The sequence below is a fragment of the Coregonus lavaretus genome (genome assembly GCF_964263955.1).
Source record: "Coregonus lavaretus genome assembly, contig: HAP1_SCAFFOLD_854, whole genome shotgun sequence".
NCBI lineage: Eukaryota > Metazoa > Chordata > Actinopteri > Salmoniformes > Salmonidae > Coregonus > Coregonus lavaretus.
Genome location: NW_028166959.1, coordinates 21,196 through 40,528, shown reverse-complemented (window position 1 = coordinate 40,528; position 19,333 = coordinate 21,196). Strand labels below are relative to the sequence as shown.

Here is a 19,333-nt window from a genome sequence, read left to right as displayed (position 1 = left end):
CGCTGAGCTTTTTTACAAACCGTTTTTAATAATAGTAACTCGTTGCTAATAAGTCGTTTGAAAGTTTTAGAAGCGGTTAACAAAACAAAATCACTAAATCTCGTATTTAAAACATTTGCAAAATAGACAAAATATCACAAAAACAAGATGGTAACCAGAAACGGACTCTAATTTTATCCTTTACAGACGGCTGTGGTTGTTCATGTTTAGGTTTGATCACATCGCTTCCCTCCTTCACTGGTTTACTGACTGATAGACCGAAACCTTCCGTTTGACATCCACAGTACCACGTTCTGTTTGATACACGCTATGTTAAGATTACTGAACATCCGATACTCGCTACTATGGTCTGATTGGACAGTTGCTGAGGGGGAGGGAGTCATGTATGGATGATGTCATCAGCGTACGGTACATCAGTCTGTGAAAAATGACATCACGCATTAAGTCGCCCAGTGACCCAATCAGATGTGCTCTGGAGATTCTGGGCAATTCATCCCCACGAATGACACGGTGGCATCCATTATCCCAGACACACAGGAAGCTTTACGTTGTTTACCTTTTTTTACTGTATAGACACTTTTGTTTGTTGATGAGAGGTGGTTGTTGATTGGTGGGAGCAGGAGAGGTATGATCCTGTCTCTCCCAGATGGACAGACAAGCCACTCTGAAGTCTACAAAAAGTTATTGTTTGTGTATATTTCTGTTTGTAAATACATGTACACAGAAACGCTCCTGTACAAAAACACTCTGTGGTACAGTACACCATCTTTGGCAAAACAAAAAAAAATCCTTTTTTTTTTTCTCGATAGTGTACTGTTTTTGTTTTCCTATGAATTTACTAGTATTTATACTGTGATTCTGGATTTCTTTGATTATTGATAATCAGTTGATTTATAAGAGGACTACACACACAGAGGGCTGCAGTGAGAGGAAAGGAACGGTATCAGAACGGAGGTTCTAAACAATCAGGAGCCTTCTATTCTAGAACCTTTTAGAACATTCTAGATCCACGGCACTCCTCTGCAGCTTCTCCCTACTAACACTAGAGCAGATTAGTTATTCACAATATGTTGACAAAAGACATGATATTAAAAGAGTAACTAAATAAAGATTTGTTTTTATTTATCTAATAATTTATGGAACCAGGTTTGAAGGTGTTGATAATTTGACTGCTTTCGTTTCTATCATGTTGAAATGCGGTCTGGCTAGACTTGAGTCTAAACTGCTGTAACAAAACAAACGTCTACTATAGTATGGACTAAATCTCTGCTTTCTTTTTTTCTCTTAAGACATTTCCAGATGTACTTTGTCATTCTATCTATATCCATGTTAAATTCTATGGGTTTCTTCTCACATTAAGTCACTTTGTTTCGTTTCAATGATAAACTTGTATTTCTCCTCTTGGGGTTTCTAATAGGCACAGCGCTGTAACTGCATACATAGGAAATGTACCATATGAACGTAGGTGGATTTTTATAACCAGTGATTGGAGACCAGTACGGTCTATGCTTGCTCGTATCGTTGTAATTTAATCACAGTTTGCGTCGTCGTTGGTTTGAGTTGTTTTAGTTCCAGGTCCGAGGCTTTGCTTTGATAGAACCAGTGACATTGCAGATCTACTTTTGAACCTCTTTCTACGGGCGACTTTTTTTCTTCATTATTCTCATTAAGGGCTATCGCCACACATCAGACAGGCAGGCAGATGGGGGAGATGACTAGTATAGGACAGGGCTCAATTCGGTTTTCTATTATTGAAGTGAGTTGAAATTCAATGAGTGAATTCAAAAATCCTAGAAAACGATGGGCTGTAGAGGACAAGGGTGCACGGCTGCGTTCTGTCCTCAAGGGCTGCAGTCCTGCTGGTTTTTTTTCTGTTGCTTAATAACCAAAAATGAATTTCTACATGCGAAATCAGGTGTTTGCAATCTCCAGCCAATTGGTAACATTCATTGATCAAGTAAATGCCAGGGAGAAATTAAAACCAGCAGGAATGCGGACTTTGAGGCGCTGGGTTGTGCACTCCTGGTTTTAGGTTCACGGTCAACTAAGCCATTCACTCATGCGTGTTTGTGGGGATCATTTGTGTTCAACAAAGACCGTGTGTGAATGCAACTGTGGTAGGATACATGACCAACACTACCATAAGAAGGTTAATTTTTTTGTTTTTATTTATCTGGATCAACAGTGGATCACACAAGCTTCCAGCTCCAAATGAGGGAATCTCTCAAGCCCCAAGTTACCTACTTCACTGTTTGATGTGTTATCATCAGGGGTGGGATCCTGGATCAGCTTACCCTCCCTCAATGCTAACCTTAAAGGCCCTTTGACTGCATCAAATTGGATTTTCCTGTTTTATATATATTTCCACACTGAGGTTGGAATAATACTGTGAAAATAATTATAATGCTATTTGTGTAAGAGCTGTTTGAAAAGACCACCAGAAATATCTGCCTGTTTTGGTGGGATGGAGTTTTGGCCTGCCTGGTGATATCTCCATTCGGTAAATTAGTTAATAAACCAATTTTAAAAAAAGTTTCAAACCTCTCTGCCAATAACAGCAAGTTTTCAATTTTCCCCTCCCCACTCAGACCACTTCCAGACAGTCCTAGCCAAATTCTTGCTTGAGAAATTGCTCTTGCTAAGAAGCTGTTTTTGTTTCTTTTTGACAATTTTGAGTGAAAACAATCGCAGTAAGGTACTTACTTAATTGCTACCCAGAAATGATTTGATATTGAGGTAAAAACGTCTGCATTGGGCCTTTAACCATTAAGGGGGAACGAAAAACTGACCTTAGATCAGTGTTAAGGGGAACTTTCCTTCTACTGTCATACTGCAAGTTTGACCATCCAGGGGTGTGTTCTGTGCTTGTTGAGGAGATTTTGCACATTGTCGTTAGACACTCCTACAGTAGAGGCAGGGTGTTAAACCAGGTGTTAAAATGCTATTCCAAGTTAAAGCAGAGCTGCGCAACACACAGCTCTAGCACACCTGTGCAGGCTTTTGTTCCATACCAGCACTAACACCCCAGTCAACTGATTGAGAACTAATCATGGTCTTGGATTTAGACTGCAACTACTTGAACCAAGTGTGTTAGTGTTGTACTGGAACTAAAGCCTGCACACTGCAGCCAGTATTAGAGGATGTTATCCAAGTATGATATTCAGTATTTAATTCCGTGTTGACCTGCCCACAAACAATGTGTTGAATACAACTCGCACATCAAACAGACAAGCACTTGGGCTCCTGTACTGCCTCAACAATGCAGGATGAAAACATCCCTAACTACAATCATCTGACTTGGTGATCCAATCAGTCATTTTTATAGGAAACACTACTAATCTATTATTTACCACTTCCTGTGGGTTAATTGGTTGGCACTCCTGAAGTGTCTGCACATTAGGGCCCAGAGTTTTTCCTAGGCTGTAACTAGGACCCAGCGTTTTACCTGGTCAGATTAACATGGACATGGTGCATATTGAGAACTTAGCTTGACTTCTTTCCTTTAAATCTTTTTTGTAAGATAAAAAAAACATTACCGGAACACTATTGTATTTAGGACCACTTGATTTATTTTTTAATCTAAGGAAACCTGAGGGTTAAATGTTTTAGTTGGTGTATAAAATATAAAATGCTGTTTTTGTTTTTGTTTCTTTTGTATGTAAACCAAATGTAAATGATGTATTATACTGTGTGCCAACCCCACTCTCTCTTGAGCCAGGCTCTTTCTCTCTTAAGTGCCAACGCTGACATCATCATCAGAGGACAGTAATCTCGGATGGTCCCCTTTTTAAGAACACACCAGAGACTAAACACGTGGCATGTTCGACTACGCCACCCCTAACAAAAACTAGAAGTACACATGAAAAAATTGACTTTATTCTGTATTTAAGAGTGAAGAAGATTAAAAAATAACCTGCTGGATTTTTTTGTTGTTGAAATTGTGTAATTATATAATTGCATGTATTGTTTAGTGTTGGGAGGAGGTGAAGGCTCAGAAAAATGTATTGGCTGATGCAGAGCCTTTGATGAACGGGTGGAATCGGTTATTGATTGATCGGTTGGTTATTATGGATTATTGATTTGCATTACTCTCGCCATATTTCTTTTTTTTTATGTGTTTTCATGCATTTGTTTCAACCACTGTTGCCTGATCCTCATTCAAACATGAACATGATTTATTACGATCATCGCCGCCTTCTAAGAGAGAACATAATGACAAGGTATCTGTTTTAAATTGAAATAAATTTGTTCGTATACTTGCTGATGGTGTGTGTGGTTCATGACTAGTCTGGCATATGCCAATGTCTAGAAACAACCCAAGCCCTTCTCCTCTTGCCACTATGCACTTGTGTAGTTCTCAGATGATTTGATAAGTAGGCCTTCAAGTGCCTATGATTAGGAACAATAGGGGTTGTTTCTGGACCTGGCCATTGTTCCATCAAAGAGGGTCTATACAATATGGCTCTTGGGTCTATATAGAGGTTTTCCATCCTCTCTTGGTATTATTGAAATGCTGTCATCTCAGAATTGTCAGTTGTCATTTTGTGACTTCTGATAGTGAAATAGATGGAGTGCCACAGAATATAAATAATCAGTGATGGCCATATTTCGTCAACATTATGAGGATCATGATTATGAAGTTATGGGAATGGGGTGATTATACATTAAATGAGTAGGCTATTGTTATGAGTGTTAGGGAACCACCACATCACACATTTGTGGACGTAGCTAGTATGTGCGTGCATCATCAGGGGACAGTTCTGCACACCTTCCACCGGGGGCACACGACAGCAGCAACACTTCCGCAAACTGTAATTTTATACATTTGACATCTAAAATGGGCCTTCGGAGCGCCACCTCATTCTCTCATCACATGCAACGGCCGCTCATCGATGACTCGTACATTTTGTAGCGCAAGGGTTGGTTACAGATAGTAGTGAACCAAGGCTTGTTGTGTGTGGACATTAGCTAGCCAGCCAGCTAACGGTAGCTAGCTAGGTTGCTAACATATTGTGGAATTGAAGACGCTTTTCAAGAACAGATTTTCGACACACGATTGCCCCACTTGACAGTAGCTAGAATATCTACGAGGAACTGGACAATATATAAATCTGCTAGCTACGCTTACGGCGTTGGCTCGCTTCTCTTTGCTAAGATTTAGCTAGTTAGTTAGCTAACAAGAAAGGATATTCCTGTGACTTAGTCAACATTAATCATCTACCTAGCCAGATTTATTTTAAGATTCCTAGTAATCGGTGCCATATTATCTAACGTTACACGTCTTGGTGTTGAGCCTTTTTGGTACAATTTGTTGATTTTTTTATCAAGGAACCAAATCAAAACCAACGCTAGCTAGCCAACGTTGGTGAAACAATCACGACGCGAGACCGGGTAACTGATTTCCTAGATAACGTTAAGATAAATAGCTAGCCAGCTAACGTTAGTTAACGTAACTGTCTAAAAAGCAAGAAAGGAAATACGCTATAGTTGTCCAAAATTGGGGTCTAGATATTTTTTATCCTGGTTGCTGAGGGACACCGATAAATCCATTGACATGATGTTTCCACAATCAAGACACTCGGTAAGTAGCTAACGTTAGCATAACTAGCTAGATGATAGCTATATTCTAGCTAGTTACAGTAGCAATTCAGCGTTATCAATGTAAGAATAAAGGGGGATATCTACGATGGGCATAGTTGTGGTATGTTTTCATTTGTGTTGATGGATTCAATCTATTGTCTGTCACGCGCCCCCGGCATTTGTTTACATTCCAGGCTAGGTCCTACCTTAGCTAGCTAGCCAAGATTACTAACGTTAGCTACAGTAGTTTTCATTATGATCTTTACAAATGGATGTTTACCTTTATTAGCTAGTCTATAATACTATACTAAACGTTTGCAACTCATTAGTAATGTGACATACTGGAACAGGGATATCTCAGCTAGCTAGGTAAAGTGGCATGTGCTAACAAAACGTAGCCTAGCCAACGTTAGCTAGCTACTGGTAGCAAGCTCGCTAGATTGTAGAAACCTAACACTTCTTAAGGGCATGTGGGATTAAGTCAGTTAATTCATACAATCCATGATTAAAAGTTATCCATTGAATCCTCAATCAAGGATTTGTCTTCAATGTAATCAAGGATCCAAATCAAAGTCCCAAGGACTTCCAGCAACTATGCCATGTGGGATCACAACAGAAGTGGATGTAATATACAGTAAAATGTGCCATTTAGCAGAGTATTTTATCCAAAGCAACTTATTCATGCGCACATTTTATGTGTGTGGCCCAGGGAATTGCATCTACAACCCTGGCGATGCAAGCACCACGCTCTACCAATTGAGCCATACAGGATTTTGGAGCTATATAACTTAGGCCTAAAGGTTTTTAAATTAATACTGGTACGCTAATGATGATAGTGGGTGGGAAATAATGTAGAATGTACCCGATTTGTTATGGTTGAGCCTATTTCGGTGCCTCTTCTTTCTCTTTGGCGTCCTACAGCCCCCTAGGCTGGGATCCTAGTTCACACTATCAGGGTTTGACCCTGCATAAACTTGTCCTCTCTCAATTCCAGGGATGACCAGCCCCTCCTGGAGAGCTGTGTGTGCTACTGGGTGTGCAGGCTTTTGCTCCAGCCCTACTAATCACCTCATCAGGACCTTGATTAGCTAAACCAAGTGTGTTTGTGTAGGGGCTGGAGCAAAAGCATTCACAGCCAGTAAGTCTCCAGGATGGTAGTTGTAGATCCCTGGTGTAATTTGGGTGGTGGCCTCCTTCCACCAGTCTGGAGTAGTAAAGCCTTGATGAGAAGATTAACACTGGATTATGGCTCTGACTCAGCCTGGGGTCATTCTAGTCAGTTGGTCACCTCTGGAAACTCTCATCTAACCCTGACCATACTCACAGACACACACATCCTCTCATCCTGTGCTGTAAAAGCCCAGAAAAACCCCTGCTATAAGGTTAATCTCAGAGCTCAATCCCTCTGTTACTAAACAAACAATACCACCCCCATCTGTCTCATACACACAGTCACAAACCGTGCCCGCCTCCTTTCTATCACACACACACACACAGATGTACGTCCCTTCTGATAAACATACAGTCCCACATACAGGGGGAGTGAAGAAATGCACATACAGAAGGGTAGGGAATTGAAACGCAGCTTCTCGCTGTTGATTGTCTGACTGTTTGTTGTTGTTGTCTTGGGGATTCTGACTTTTGCATTTGTTATTGTTGTGTTGTCCCCCAGGCTTCCTCCCAGTCCTCCCAGCCTCTCAAGTTCACCACCTCCGACTCCTGCGACCGCATCAAGGACGAGTTTCAGTTCCTACAAGCACAATACCATAGGTAACACTGAAACACACACGCTCAAAATACCCACCTACACAATCCCACAAACACTCACGTCACTTACACTGTATGCACTCAGATTCCAACATGCACACACTCATATATGCACACAAACACAGACATGTCCCTAACCAAATGTTGTCTCCTATCGAATCAGCTTGAAGATGGAGTGTGACAAGCTAGCTAGTGAGAAGTCAGAGATGCAGCGTCATTACATCATGGTGAGTGACCTCTTCTTTTACTTTTAGCCTACCTAGGATACACCTTGGCTATCGCTCCAATTCTCTCAGATATACACATGTGCATTGAGGGCATTTGGAATTCTGCAGTAGGTTAAAGTATTACGTCACAAACCCCCCAATCTTCTTTTTGCAGTACTACGAGATGTCTTATGGGCTGAACATCGAAATGCACAAACAGGTCAATTATTTTCTCTCATTCTCTCCCTCTGTTTTAGCCCTCCTCTCTCTTTCCCCTTCCTCTCTCCCCCTCATTCCCCCCCCCCCCCCCCCCCCCCCCTCTTTCTTTATCTCTCCCTCTCTCTTTTCCCCTCCTCTCTCTCCTGGACTGTGTCGTATGGTAAAGCCAGTGTTGTATTCTGACCATAGAGATAGTTAGAGTGCGCAACATTGTATCCTTCCCATTATGGCGTCTGTGAGAGCATTGGCACCATTGAGGCCATCTCCATTTTGAAGTAGTACATTTTCTTTTACTACTACTTCTGAGCTGGTTAACAAACTGAAAGGGTGCATACGGCCACATAGAATGTGTTGTTTGAACGGGTATAAAGCCAAGGTTGGCGATTTACTGCCACCTGCAGTAATGAAACGTTTCCTCACAAGTATAATTAATTGGCTGATCCCTCCTGATGACCTGGATGGAATTATGTGATCCTTCCTTAATCCATAGGAAGTCCCACCCAGCTGACTACTTCATAATGGTGAGAGTCCTCAATGGCGCTGGCCATGCTAAAACGGCCTTTGGGCACTAGAATCCTCTCTCTATGATTCTGACTGTCGGTCTGTCTCTTCTTCTCCCCAGGCTGAGATCGTGAAGAGACTAAACGGGATCTGTGCTCAGGTGCTCCCCTACCTATCTCAAGAGGTATTACACCCTCCTCACTACACTATTTTCCTAGGATAACATAATCTCATATCAACATGCTGTACAATGTCAATCTATTTCATTCTGTACAATAGCTAAATGTGTTTAGGGATGTAGCTCAGTTGGTAAAGCATGGCGTTTGCAACGCCAGGGTTGTGGGTTCGATTCCCACGGGGGGCCAGTATGAAATAAAAATGTTTTTATGTAAGTCGCTCTGGATAAGAGCGTCTGCTAAAAATTGACTTTAAAAAAAAAAGAAGCCTTACTCCTGCTCTGACTGTGTAAAATGCTTCACAACATCAACTGAGCTAAAACTTCATCAGAGAACACACACAGGAGAGAAGCCTTACTCCTGCTCTGACTGTGGGGCAAGTTTCTCTCAACTTGGCAACTTAATCCTTCTACTCCCCCTGACCCCACCCGAAAAATTAAAAAATAAAATATTGTAAAGTGGTTGTCCCACTGGCTATCATAAGGTGAATGCACCAACTTGTAAGTCACTCTGGATAAGAGCGTCTGCTAAATGATGAAAATGTAAAATGTGTTTGGATGTGTGTGTGTTGCAGCACCAGCAGCAGGTCCTAGGGGCCATAGAGAGAGCCAAGCAGGTCACTCCTCCTGAGATGAACTCTATCATACGGGTAGGCTGGTGTGTCTATTGACCGTGTGTGTGAACCGTGTGTATGAATATGTGTATAGGCCTCCTGTAGCTCAGTTGGTAGAGCATGGCGCTTGCAATGCCAGGGTTGTGGGTTCGATTCCCACGGGGGGCCAGTATGAAAAATGTATACACTCACTAACTAAGTTGCTCTGGATAAGAGCGTCTGCTAAATGACTAAAATGTATATAACCATGTATATCTGTGTGTGCGTTTAGCAGCAGCTCCAGGTGCACCAGTTGTCTCAGCTTCAGGGCTTGGGCCTCCCAACGATGGCCCCTCTCCCCATGGGTCTGTCTGCTCCTAGCCTCCCTCCAACTTCCAGCGCCGGACTGATGTCCCTGTCCTCCATCCTGGCCTCGCACTCCCACTCACAGGCAGCACATGCACAGGTAACACACACACCCACACACCTGACCCAGGTGGCACACACACCTCACATGGGTAACACACACACCTCACATGGGTAACACACACACCTCACATGGGTAACACACACACCTCACATGGGTAACACACACACCTCACACGGGTAACACATACACCTCACACGGGTAACACACACCTCACATGGGTAACACACACCTCACATGGGTAACACACACACCTCACATGGGTAACACACACACCTCACATGGGTAACACACACACCTCACATGGGTAACACACACACACCTCACATGGGTAACACACACACCTCACATGGGTAACACACACACCTCACATGGGTAACACACACACCTCACATGGGTAACACACACACCTCACATGGGTAACACACACACACCTCACATGGGTAACACACACACCTCACATGGGTAACACACACACACCTCACATGGGTAACACACACACACCTCACATGGGTAACACACACACCTCACATGGGTAACACACACACCTCACATGGGTAACACACACCTCACACGGGTAACACACACACCTACAAGTAACACACACCTCACACAGGCAACACACTCCTCCAGGGCTCTACAGTGTGACCATTTCACTCGCATATGTGACTAAAAATAAATGTGCGCGAACGGCAAAAATGAAGTATCCGTGCGAGTGGCGATTTCTACCCTCAAAACCAATACTGTCGTTTTGTTTCGTGGTTGGTAATCGCACAAAGAACTACGAATACCATAATGCAACACACAGCACAATTAGCTAATCGTAGCTTAATGTAGTCAGTAGGCTGGAAACGCAAGGCTTTGAATAGCTACCATGAGAGGATCTGCATTGGCTTCTTTCAGGAGAAGGATGAAGAGGATCACCATTTATTTTAAAGCTGCACTATGCAGAAATCGCTCAACCTGGTTGCAAACATTTTAATTGTTTGCCTCATTTCAGTTTGTGACAAAACAAGCAAGTATAGTGTAGAGAATCATCGTACAATCTAAACCGCTGTGAAATATTTTTCATAACCAGAAATATTATATTTTCAGCAGTTTTGAAGCTGGTGTACAAAACCGAAAGTAAAAGATGCAAAAAACTAAACTTAAGAACGGGAAGCATAGAAATAGGGTACATAGAACAGATCTACCACTTCTTAGACTTGATTTCAATGAGAATGTCAGATCTATAACTCACATTTCTATGTGATTTTGGTCGGGTCGCCCCAAAAGTTACATATTGCAGCTTTAAGCGACAAGCTCAACAACAGGAGCCCGATGAGTCTGCCAGTGATACTGATGTTGACGTGGATGTGGCTGAGCCCATGGTCGTCGAGCCACCAGCAACACAAGAAGACCAAGCTAGCACTAGTAGTGACGTTAGCACCGATGTTGCTCTGCTAACCAGTGCCACTGCCAGCTGGAAGCATACAAGTACAGCGAACAGTGGGAAAAAGCTTTCCCGTGGTTGGAGTTTGAAGGTGAATCAAAGCTTATGTTTAGCAAGTATTGTAAATTGGTTGATGATGTCATTGGAAACCCTTATCTTCCTCTCTCTTTTTCTACCATTTACATTTACATCATTTAGCAGACGCTCTTATCCAGAGCGACTTACAAATTGGTGCATTCAACTACCAAACATAGAAATGCGCTATTTTCACATGTTGGTATAGTGCTGGAGATGATGAATATGAAGTTGAAATATTGTGAAGTGGAAAGACACTGTTAAACACAACACGTCAAAAAGCACATCTCATCAAGACCAACAATACTCGGGGCGCTTCAATCGGCTGTGAGGAGGCAGGTGAATATTTCAGAAGAAGAGATAAGAATTAAAATGTAAATTCAATATATTGTCCATGAGTAATTCTTGTGGTTCCATGATGAGGTCATTGTGCCAGCCCTAGAGACATCCCAACACTACCTCCACTACTTTTCATTGGACGCCTACATTTTCTATTTAGGCCCACGTGTTTTCTTTGTATAAAATGGCAGCGTAGAGCCCTGACCTCCCACACTGAACACACCCCTACAGGTAACATACACACACCCCTACAGGTAACATACACACACCCCTACAGGTAACATACACACACCCCTACAGGTAACATACACACACCCCTACAGGTAACATACACACACCTCTACAGGTAACATACACACACCCCTACAGGTAACATACACACACCTCTACAGGTAACATACACACACCTCTACAGGTAACATACACACACCCCTACAGGTAACATACACACACCCCTACAGGTAACATACACACACCTCTACAGGTAACATACACACACCCCTGCAGGTAACATGCACACACCTCTACAGGTAACACACACACACCCCTACAGGTAACATACACACACCTCTACAGGTAACATACACACACCCCTACAGGTAACATACACACACCTCTACAGGTAACATACACACACCCCTACAGGTAACATACACACACCTCTACAGGTAACATACACACACCCCTACAGGTAACATACACACACCTCTACAGGTAACATACACACACCCCTACCGGTAACATACACACACCTCTACAGGTAACATACACACACCTCTACAGGTAACATACACACACCCCTACAGGTAACATACACACACCTCTACAGGTAACATACACACACCTCTACAGGTAATAAACACAAATGACAGTTTACGACTCTCTTCCACTCCTTGTGTTTTGTTCTCTGGTCTCCTCCCCACTAGGCTCAGGCCCAGCTGGCTAAAGAAGACAAGGCCAGAGATGCAGCAGAGAGAGAACAGAGGGAAGAGGACGGAGACAAGTCCGACTGATGGAGGAGTGTGGATGGGGAGGAGTGGAGAGAAGGGTGAGGGTGAGACAAGTTGGACTGATGGACAACCAGGAGTGGATCTACTGTGGGAGGGCTAAGGGGAGGGGAGGGGACTGAGGGTGGGTGAGAAGGTAGTTGAGTGTTGGTACAGTAGGTGTCACCCTGTGGTTCAGCTCTTTAGAGTAACTCTCTGGGCCTCCACTCCACTCCATCGCTTTCTTTTCTTTCTTTTTAATCTTTTCTTATCATCTAATCAGTTTGTGTCACCAAGCCTGTTGGACAGGTCTCCCCTGTTTTGATTCCTTCCTCTTTTTCTTTCCTCCTCTGTTCACTATTGCCGCTGACAACCCATTGCCAACAGATACTACCCTGACCTTTAACCCAGAGATGCGGACTCGAGTCACGTGACTTGGACATTCTATGACTTGAGACTTGACTTGGCAAAAAGAAACAAACACTTGCCACTCGACTTCGACTTCAGCATCTATGACTGGAGATTTAACTTGGATGAGCTGAATGAGTCGAGAGACTCGATTTGTCATCTCCCTCACAATGTAGGCCTATCTGTCCTACATATCTGAGTGCTGCAGGTTCTTTGCGTTTTGTTCTGTCTTCACCAATCATTTTCACGGAAATCACAGCTCTCGCAGGCCGGGCAAAAGCACGTTGTCTAGCAAAGCGCGCGGCGCTCTCCACTGTCCTGCGGTATTTATTTAGCAAACGTGATAACACATCACTCCTGACAAACACAAGCAAAAACTCTAGACAGAAATGTTACAGCAGCCTACACCTAAACTGTATAGGAAGAAAATGAGATGATTTCTCAGTCTGATCAACTAGGCTACTGATAATAGCTGCAGCCCACAGCTGCATAGGCTACAACCAATGTGCCCTGTCCCCTCTTGCCAGGGTAAACAAAGTGCTAATGTTACATAGCCTATTTATAGCCCATTTATTTGTGTTAGGAGAAAATGTGAATGTGATCACATTTGGTTTAGGCTATATTCAAACATGGACTGGCTAGGCTACCTTGACCTTTTTCAATCCAAAATGATTAATTGAAATTAATCAAACAATACTACTGATAAAATGGACTGTGTGAGTTACTTTTTAATTATAGTTGCAGAGGCCTACACGATGCAAACCTGCATAAAGCAAGCTCAGCCCAATGAGTTCTATTGTCCAATTGCAGTGGTTGTCTGTGTAAAGGAAACCCCCCTGTTAATCTAGTTTTTAAATATAATTCATATGAACAAGTACAAGGATTCTGCAGTTTGACTGGGTTTTCATCCTCCCTAGGGCCAGGAGTCTTTTTAAAATAAAACAAAAACAAAAAACATGTGGCCTGATTAGAAAATCTTGGGTCCCACTCCCATCATTGCCCATATAAAAACCTTTTTACAACTGATGAATCACTGTCATACCCTATAAAGTCCTGCTTTATACCTGGTTAGGTTACCAGATTAGGAAAAGGTCCAAGCCCCAGGGAAAACCATTTACCCCTCCACTCTGGGAACTGTGGTGCCACCTCTGCATCAGGGCATCATCTGGATCAGTCCCAAAACTTGTTGCATTCGGTTTCAAAGACTGTGGGAGTGGGGGGGGGGGTGACAGTTTGTAAAACACTGCAATGAAATTAGCATAAAACACTTAACCATTGACTTGAGGACTCGAAACCCAAAATTAGGGACTTGTGACTTGACTCGACCTGAGCTGTGGGAATTGACTTGAGACTTGCCCGTTATTTCTTGGGACTTGACTCAAGACTCTAAGCTTAAAACTTGAGACTTGCTTAGGACTTGCAAAATTGTGACTTGGTCCCATCTCAGCTCTAACCCTTTAACCCCTAACCTCTATTCCTCTTCTCCTGGTATATGTTGCCCTTAGGCTCAGATTTAAACGATCAAAACCTTTGATCAGTGTCTAGGGACACCTTCCTCTTCCTCCTGTAGGTCTCTGCTGATTGGATGCAGAGTTAGTGCTAACTCTGCTCACTGATCTCATAGACAGTGTTCTGAAAGGGTCACTTGATTAAGACGCAGTCAAGTGTAAAAGTCATAGGAGCTAGAGTGAGTGTGTGTGTGCAAACGTACGTTTTATTTTTATGAAGCACCTTTCGTATTCTCCCTCCCTCCCGCCCCTGTCTGTCCACTCTCTTAACTGACCAAGTCTATGGTCCAGTCCCAAATCAACCCCTAGCCCCTAGGCACTTTCCCCTAGACAGAGGAAGTGTCCGAGGGGTAAGGGTTGATCCTGGACGGGGCCTAAATCTAACGGGACCTAAACTTCACTTCAATCATGTGCTCATTCAGATCAGATCCTATTGGTGGAAAGGGAGAGGAATACATTTGCCTATGTCGTTCTGTTGGTTAGCATAGCACTTGGAGCTAGAATGTGTGGTGAGCGAGCATGGTGCCAAACCGTTGAGCACAGCCGTAGCGCACTAACCTATAACCTACCCGGAGACGCATAACTGTGTCTTTCTAATTTGAGGCGATAAGGTGTAGTTCTTCTCCAGGACAGTAGGTGGCAGCAATGCCAAACCAGACCCAGGGCTGTATTCAATCAAACCCCCATTTCAGTATTTACACAGAAGCTATTTCCCCCGATGGGTTAAATTGAAATCACAGGACCCGAAATACCTACTACTACTGCCAGGTAGAGTCCCCTTACAGGTAGATGCTTCAAGTTTTCAGAATAAGAAGTGTGTTTTCGGGCAGTAGTTTGTAAACCAAGACACTGTAAACTTTGCTATGGCAGGTTTGATTGAATTTAGAGCAAAACTCGGACATGAATGGTTTGTGTGTTTCTGTTGTGAAGGGCCCATTTATATACGTATATAACTATATCAATATACATATATACTTTTTTAAGCATTTTTGTATGTTTCAAAGCTGCTTTTAGTGTGTATGCGTGTGATGGAAGACGACGTTTCAGTGTAGCGTGTGTATTATGCGATGTGCTATGGAAAGAGAGGTACTATCCAATAACCCCCCCCCCCCCCCCCCTCCTCCTCTCCTGCCCCCTTGACAATGCTGAGGAAATGTCGCCTCCTTGTTGAGCTTTGTAAATGTAATTTTAAAAACTCTTTATTTTGTCGTTGTATGTGAAACTTCATAAGCGTGTACTTGCCAATAATGTATGTCATCTGTGTTATGGAAAAACCAATACTTATAGCTTCATTTAAAAGAAAAGACGTGGCGGGGAAAAGTCAAATCTAAAGTAAACCAACCAAACAGAAACATTGACTACACAACATGACTGAAAGAAGCACTCAGCAGTAAGGAAATGTCTATGGTGCCTTACAAATAAATGACTCAACGGAGACTGTTTCTAGTGGTTTTTGTATTTGTGTGTCTGTATTTGTTTGCCTGTTTGCATACAAGAATGCCTGTGGGGCTACTACAAAGCAGTATCAATGAGTTAGCCAGGTAACCTTGATAAACAACCATAAATAGTTGTTGATTTTTGAGTTTATTAACATTTTACATTTACATTTTAGTCATTTAGCAGACGCTCTTATCCAGAGCGACTTACAGGAGCAATTAGGGTTAAGTGCCTTGCTTAAGGGCACATCGACAGATTTTTCACCTAGTCGGCTCGGGGATTAGAACCAGCGACCTTTCGGTTACTGGCACAACGCTCTTACCCACTAAGCTACCTGCCGCCAAATTTAAGAAAGCTTAAATTAACTTGCAAAAGTATTGACCCCTTGGATTTCTTCACATTTTATTGTTACAAAGTGGGATTCAAATGTATTTCATTGTAATTTTTGTCAACAATCTACACAAAATACTTTGTCAAAGAGAAATGATAAAATGTAATGACCAAATATAGTCGTTGCATAAGTATTCAGCTCCCTGAGTCAATACATGTTAGAAACACCTTTGGCATCGATTACAGCTGTGAGTCTTTTTTGGTAAGTCTATAAGAGCTTTGCACACCTGGATTGTGCAATATTTGCCCATTATTCTTTTCCAAATTCTTCAAGCTCGGTCAAGATGTTGGGGATCATGGCTATACAGCAATTTATGTCTTGCCATAGATTTAAGCAGATTTTAAGTCAAAACTAACTTGGCCACTCAGGAACCTTCAATGTCTTCTTGGTAAGCGACTCCAGTGTAAATTTGGCCTTGTGTTGTAGGTTATTGTCCTGCTGAAAGGTGAATTCCTCTCCCATTCGCTGGTGTGAAGCAGGTTTTCCTCTAGGATTTTGCCTGTGCTTAGCTCCATACCATTTTATTTTTATCCTGAAAAACTCCCCAGTATTTGCCGATGTCAAGCATACCCATACCATGATGCAGCCACCACCATGCTTGAAAATAAGGAGGCACTTACTCCACGATGTTGTGTTGGCTTTACATTTAGGCCCCAAAATGTATTCCTTTGCGGTGTTTCTTTGCAGTATTACATTAGTGCCTTGTTGCTCACAAGATCCAATTGCCTCATGGTAACATCCCTGAGCAGTTTCATTCCTGACCTGCAGCTGTTCAGAAGGACGACTGTATATTTGAGGTGTCTGGGTGGCTTAATACATAATCCACAGCGTAATTATTAACTTGACCATGCTTAGAGATATTCAATGTCTGATTTGTTATTGTTACCCATCTACCAATCACTGCCCTTCTTGATGAGGCTTTTGAAAAGCTCCCTGGTCTTTGTAGTTGAATCTGTGTTTGAAATTCAATACTTGACTGAGGGACCTTACAGATGTCGTATGTATGGGGGACAGAGGAAGGGTTAGTCATTCTAAAATCATGTCAAGCCCTATTATTTCACGCAGAGTGAGTCCATGAAACAAGTGATTTGCTAAGCCAAATTGTACTACTGAACTAATTTAGGCTTGCCTGAACAAAGGGGCTGAATGCTTATGCAATTACTATATTTTAGTTATGAATTTTTTATCCACTTTGACAGTCTTATGTAGATTGTTGACAAAAAATGACAAATATTTTAATCCCACTTTGTAACACAATGTGAAGAAATCCAAGGGGTCTGAATACTTTTGCAAGGCACTGTGTTTTTGGTTGATGAGTCAATTATAGTGCCTTCAGAAAGTATTCATACCCCTTGACTTATTCCACATTGTGTTACAGCCTGAATTCAAAATTGATTAAATAGATTTTTTTTCTCACCCTTCTACACACAATACCCCCATAACGACGAAAGGAAGACATGTTTTCAGAACTTTTTGCAAATGTATTGAAAATGAAATACAGAAATCTCATTTACATAAGTATTCACACCCCTCCGGTGCATCCACTTTTCTTAGATCATCCTTGTGACGTCACTACAACTTAATTGGAGTCCACCTGTGGCCAATTCAATTGTTTGGACATGAGTTAGAAAGAAACACACCTGTCTATATAAGGTCCCACAGTTGACAGTGCATGTCAGAGCAGAAACTATACCCTGAAGTCCAAGGAACTATCCGTAGATCTCCTCAAAATAACTGTGACGAGGCATATATATGGGGAAGGGTATAAAACTATTTCTAGAGCGTTGAACGTTTCCAAGAGCACAGTGGTATCCATCATTGGGAAATTGAAAAAATATGGAACTACCCAGACTCTGCTTAGAGCTGGCTGTCTGACCAAACTGAGGAACCAGGCAAGAAGGACCTTGGTCAGGGAAGTGACCAAGAACCCAATGACCACTAACAGAACTACAGAGTTCCTTGGCTGAGATGGGAGAACTTGCCAGAAGGACAACAGTCTCTACAGCACTTCACCCATCTGAGCTTTATGGGAGAGTGGCCATATGGAAGCCATCCCTGAGAAAAAGGCACATGACAGCACACCTGGAGTTTGCAGAAAGACAGAGCATAAGGCAAAAGATTCTGTGGTCTGATGAGACAAAAATGTAACTCTTTGGCCTGAATGCATATTAACACCATCCCTTCCGTTAAACATGGTGGTAGCAGCATCATGCTATGGGGATGCTTTTCAGAGGCAGGGACTGGGAGACTGGTAAGGATAGAGAGAACAATAAATGAAGCCAAATACAGGCAAATCCTTGATGAGAAGCTGCTTCAGATTGCAAATGACAGACCGGGGGCTAAGATTTACATTTCAACAGGACAATGACCCAAAGCAATGCTGGAATGGCTTCAGAACAAGAATGTGAAGTCATTGAGTGGCCCAGCCAAAGCCCAGACTTGAATCCCATTGAAAATCAGTGGAAAGACTTGATTGTTGTTCACCACCGCTCCCTATCTAATTTAACAGAGCTTGAGAAAATCCCCAAATCCAGAAGACAAAGCTGATAGACATACCCAAGAGGACTCAGAGCTGTAAATCGCCACCAAATGTACTTGCTTCTACAAAGTATTGACTCAGGGGTGTGAATATTTATGTAAATGGAATTTTCTGTATTTCATTTTCAATATATTTGCAGACATTTCTAAAAGCATGTTTTCACTTCGTCACAAAGTATTGTGTGTAGATGTGTGAGAAACAATTGAATCCATTTTGAATTCAGGCTGTAACACAAAGTGGAATAAGTCAAGGGGTATGAATACTTTCTGAATGCACTGTAGCGAATGCCCATTTCAAGCTTATCTTAATAAAAACCTGAATAAACCTTCTCAGGATATTGACGCAAATTAGCTGGCAAACTCATTTATTCTGCTTGTAGTATACCCCTACGGAGTTTGTTTTCCAACTGACAGAGGTATCCCACAACCCCCCCAGTCTGGACATGCCTGCAGCATCTTGGAGTTCCACTGTTGTCAACAGGATAGTGTTTCACCTGAGTACATCCAAGTACATGTTGGTGTAGCAATTTTTTTTTTTTAATGCAGGTTGGAATAACTAACATAGCAGGTTAGGAGAACTAACGTGGCAGGTTAGAATAATTAACGTAGCAGGTTAGGAGAATGAGGTTAAGGTTAGGAAAAGGGTTAGGCCTAGCAAATATTCTACAGTTGTCAACAACTTAGCCCCAACGAGACATCTAGATGGCTAAGCACTGGTAGCCACAAACGTACAAACCATCAGTATCATGAC

The 19,333-nt window shown here is 42.3% G+C and overlaps 1 protein-coding gene across 2 annotated transcripts; it reads left to right on the top strand.

The window, feature by feature from the left end:
* Positions 1-4,814: 4,814 nt before the first annotated feature.
* On the top strand, positions 4,815-15,653 carry LOC311114069 (TLE family member 5-like). 2 transcript variants are annotated; one of them, XM_084189343.1, is made up of 8 exons: positions 4,815-5,581; positions 7,253-7,350; positions 7,511-7,574; positions 7,729-7,773; positions 8,395-8,457; positions 9,024-9,098; positions 9,334-9,507; positions 12,241-15,653. In XM_084189343.1, exons 1-8 carry the CDS (start codon positions 5,555-5,557, stop codon positions 12,325-12,327), a joined length of 633 nt encoding a protein of 210 aa, XP_084045469.1. In that variant the 5' UTR covers positions 4,815-5,554; the 3' UTR covers positions 12,328-15,653. The 2 variants fall into 2 exon arrangements, with proteins under 2 accessions (XP_084045469.1, XP_084045470.1); XM_084189344.1 differs by having other exon boundaries at positions 4,816-5,581; positions 9,337-9,507.
* Positions 15,654-19,333: the final 3,680 nt, after the last annotated feature.

Excerpts from the sequence above, each read along its gene's own strand:
- LOC311114069 (XM_084189343.1), top strand. The coding sequence starts at position 5,555 with ATGATGTTTCCACAATCAAGACACTCG. Across the intron at positions 7,774-8,394 it reads ACATCGAAATGCACAAACAG|GCTGAGATCGTGAAGAGACT; the intron begins GTCAATTATTTT and ends TCTTCTCCCCAG. Across the intron at positions 9,508-12,240 it reads CACAGGCAGCACATGCACAG|GCTCAGGCCCAGCTGGCTAA; the intron begins GTAACACACACA and ends CCTCCCCACTAG.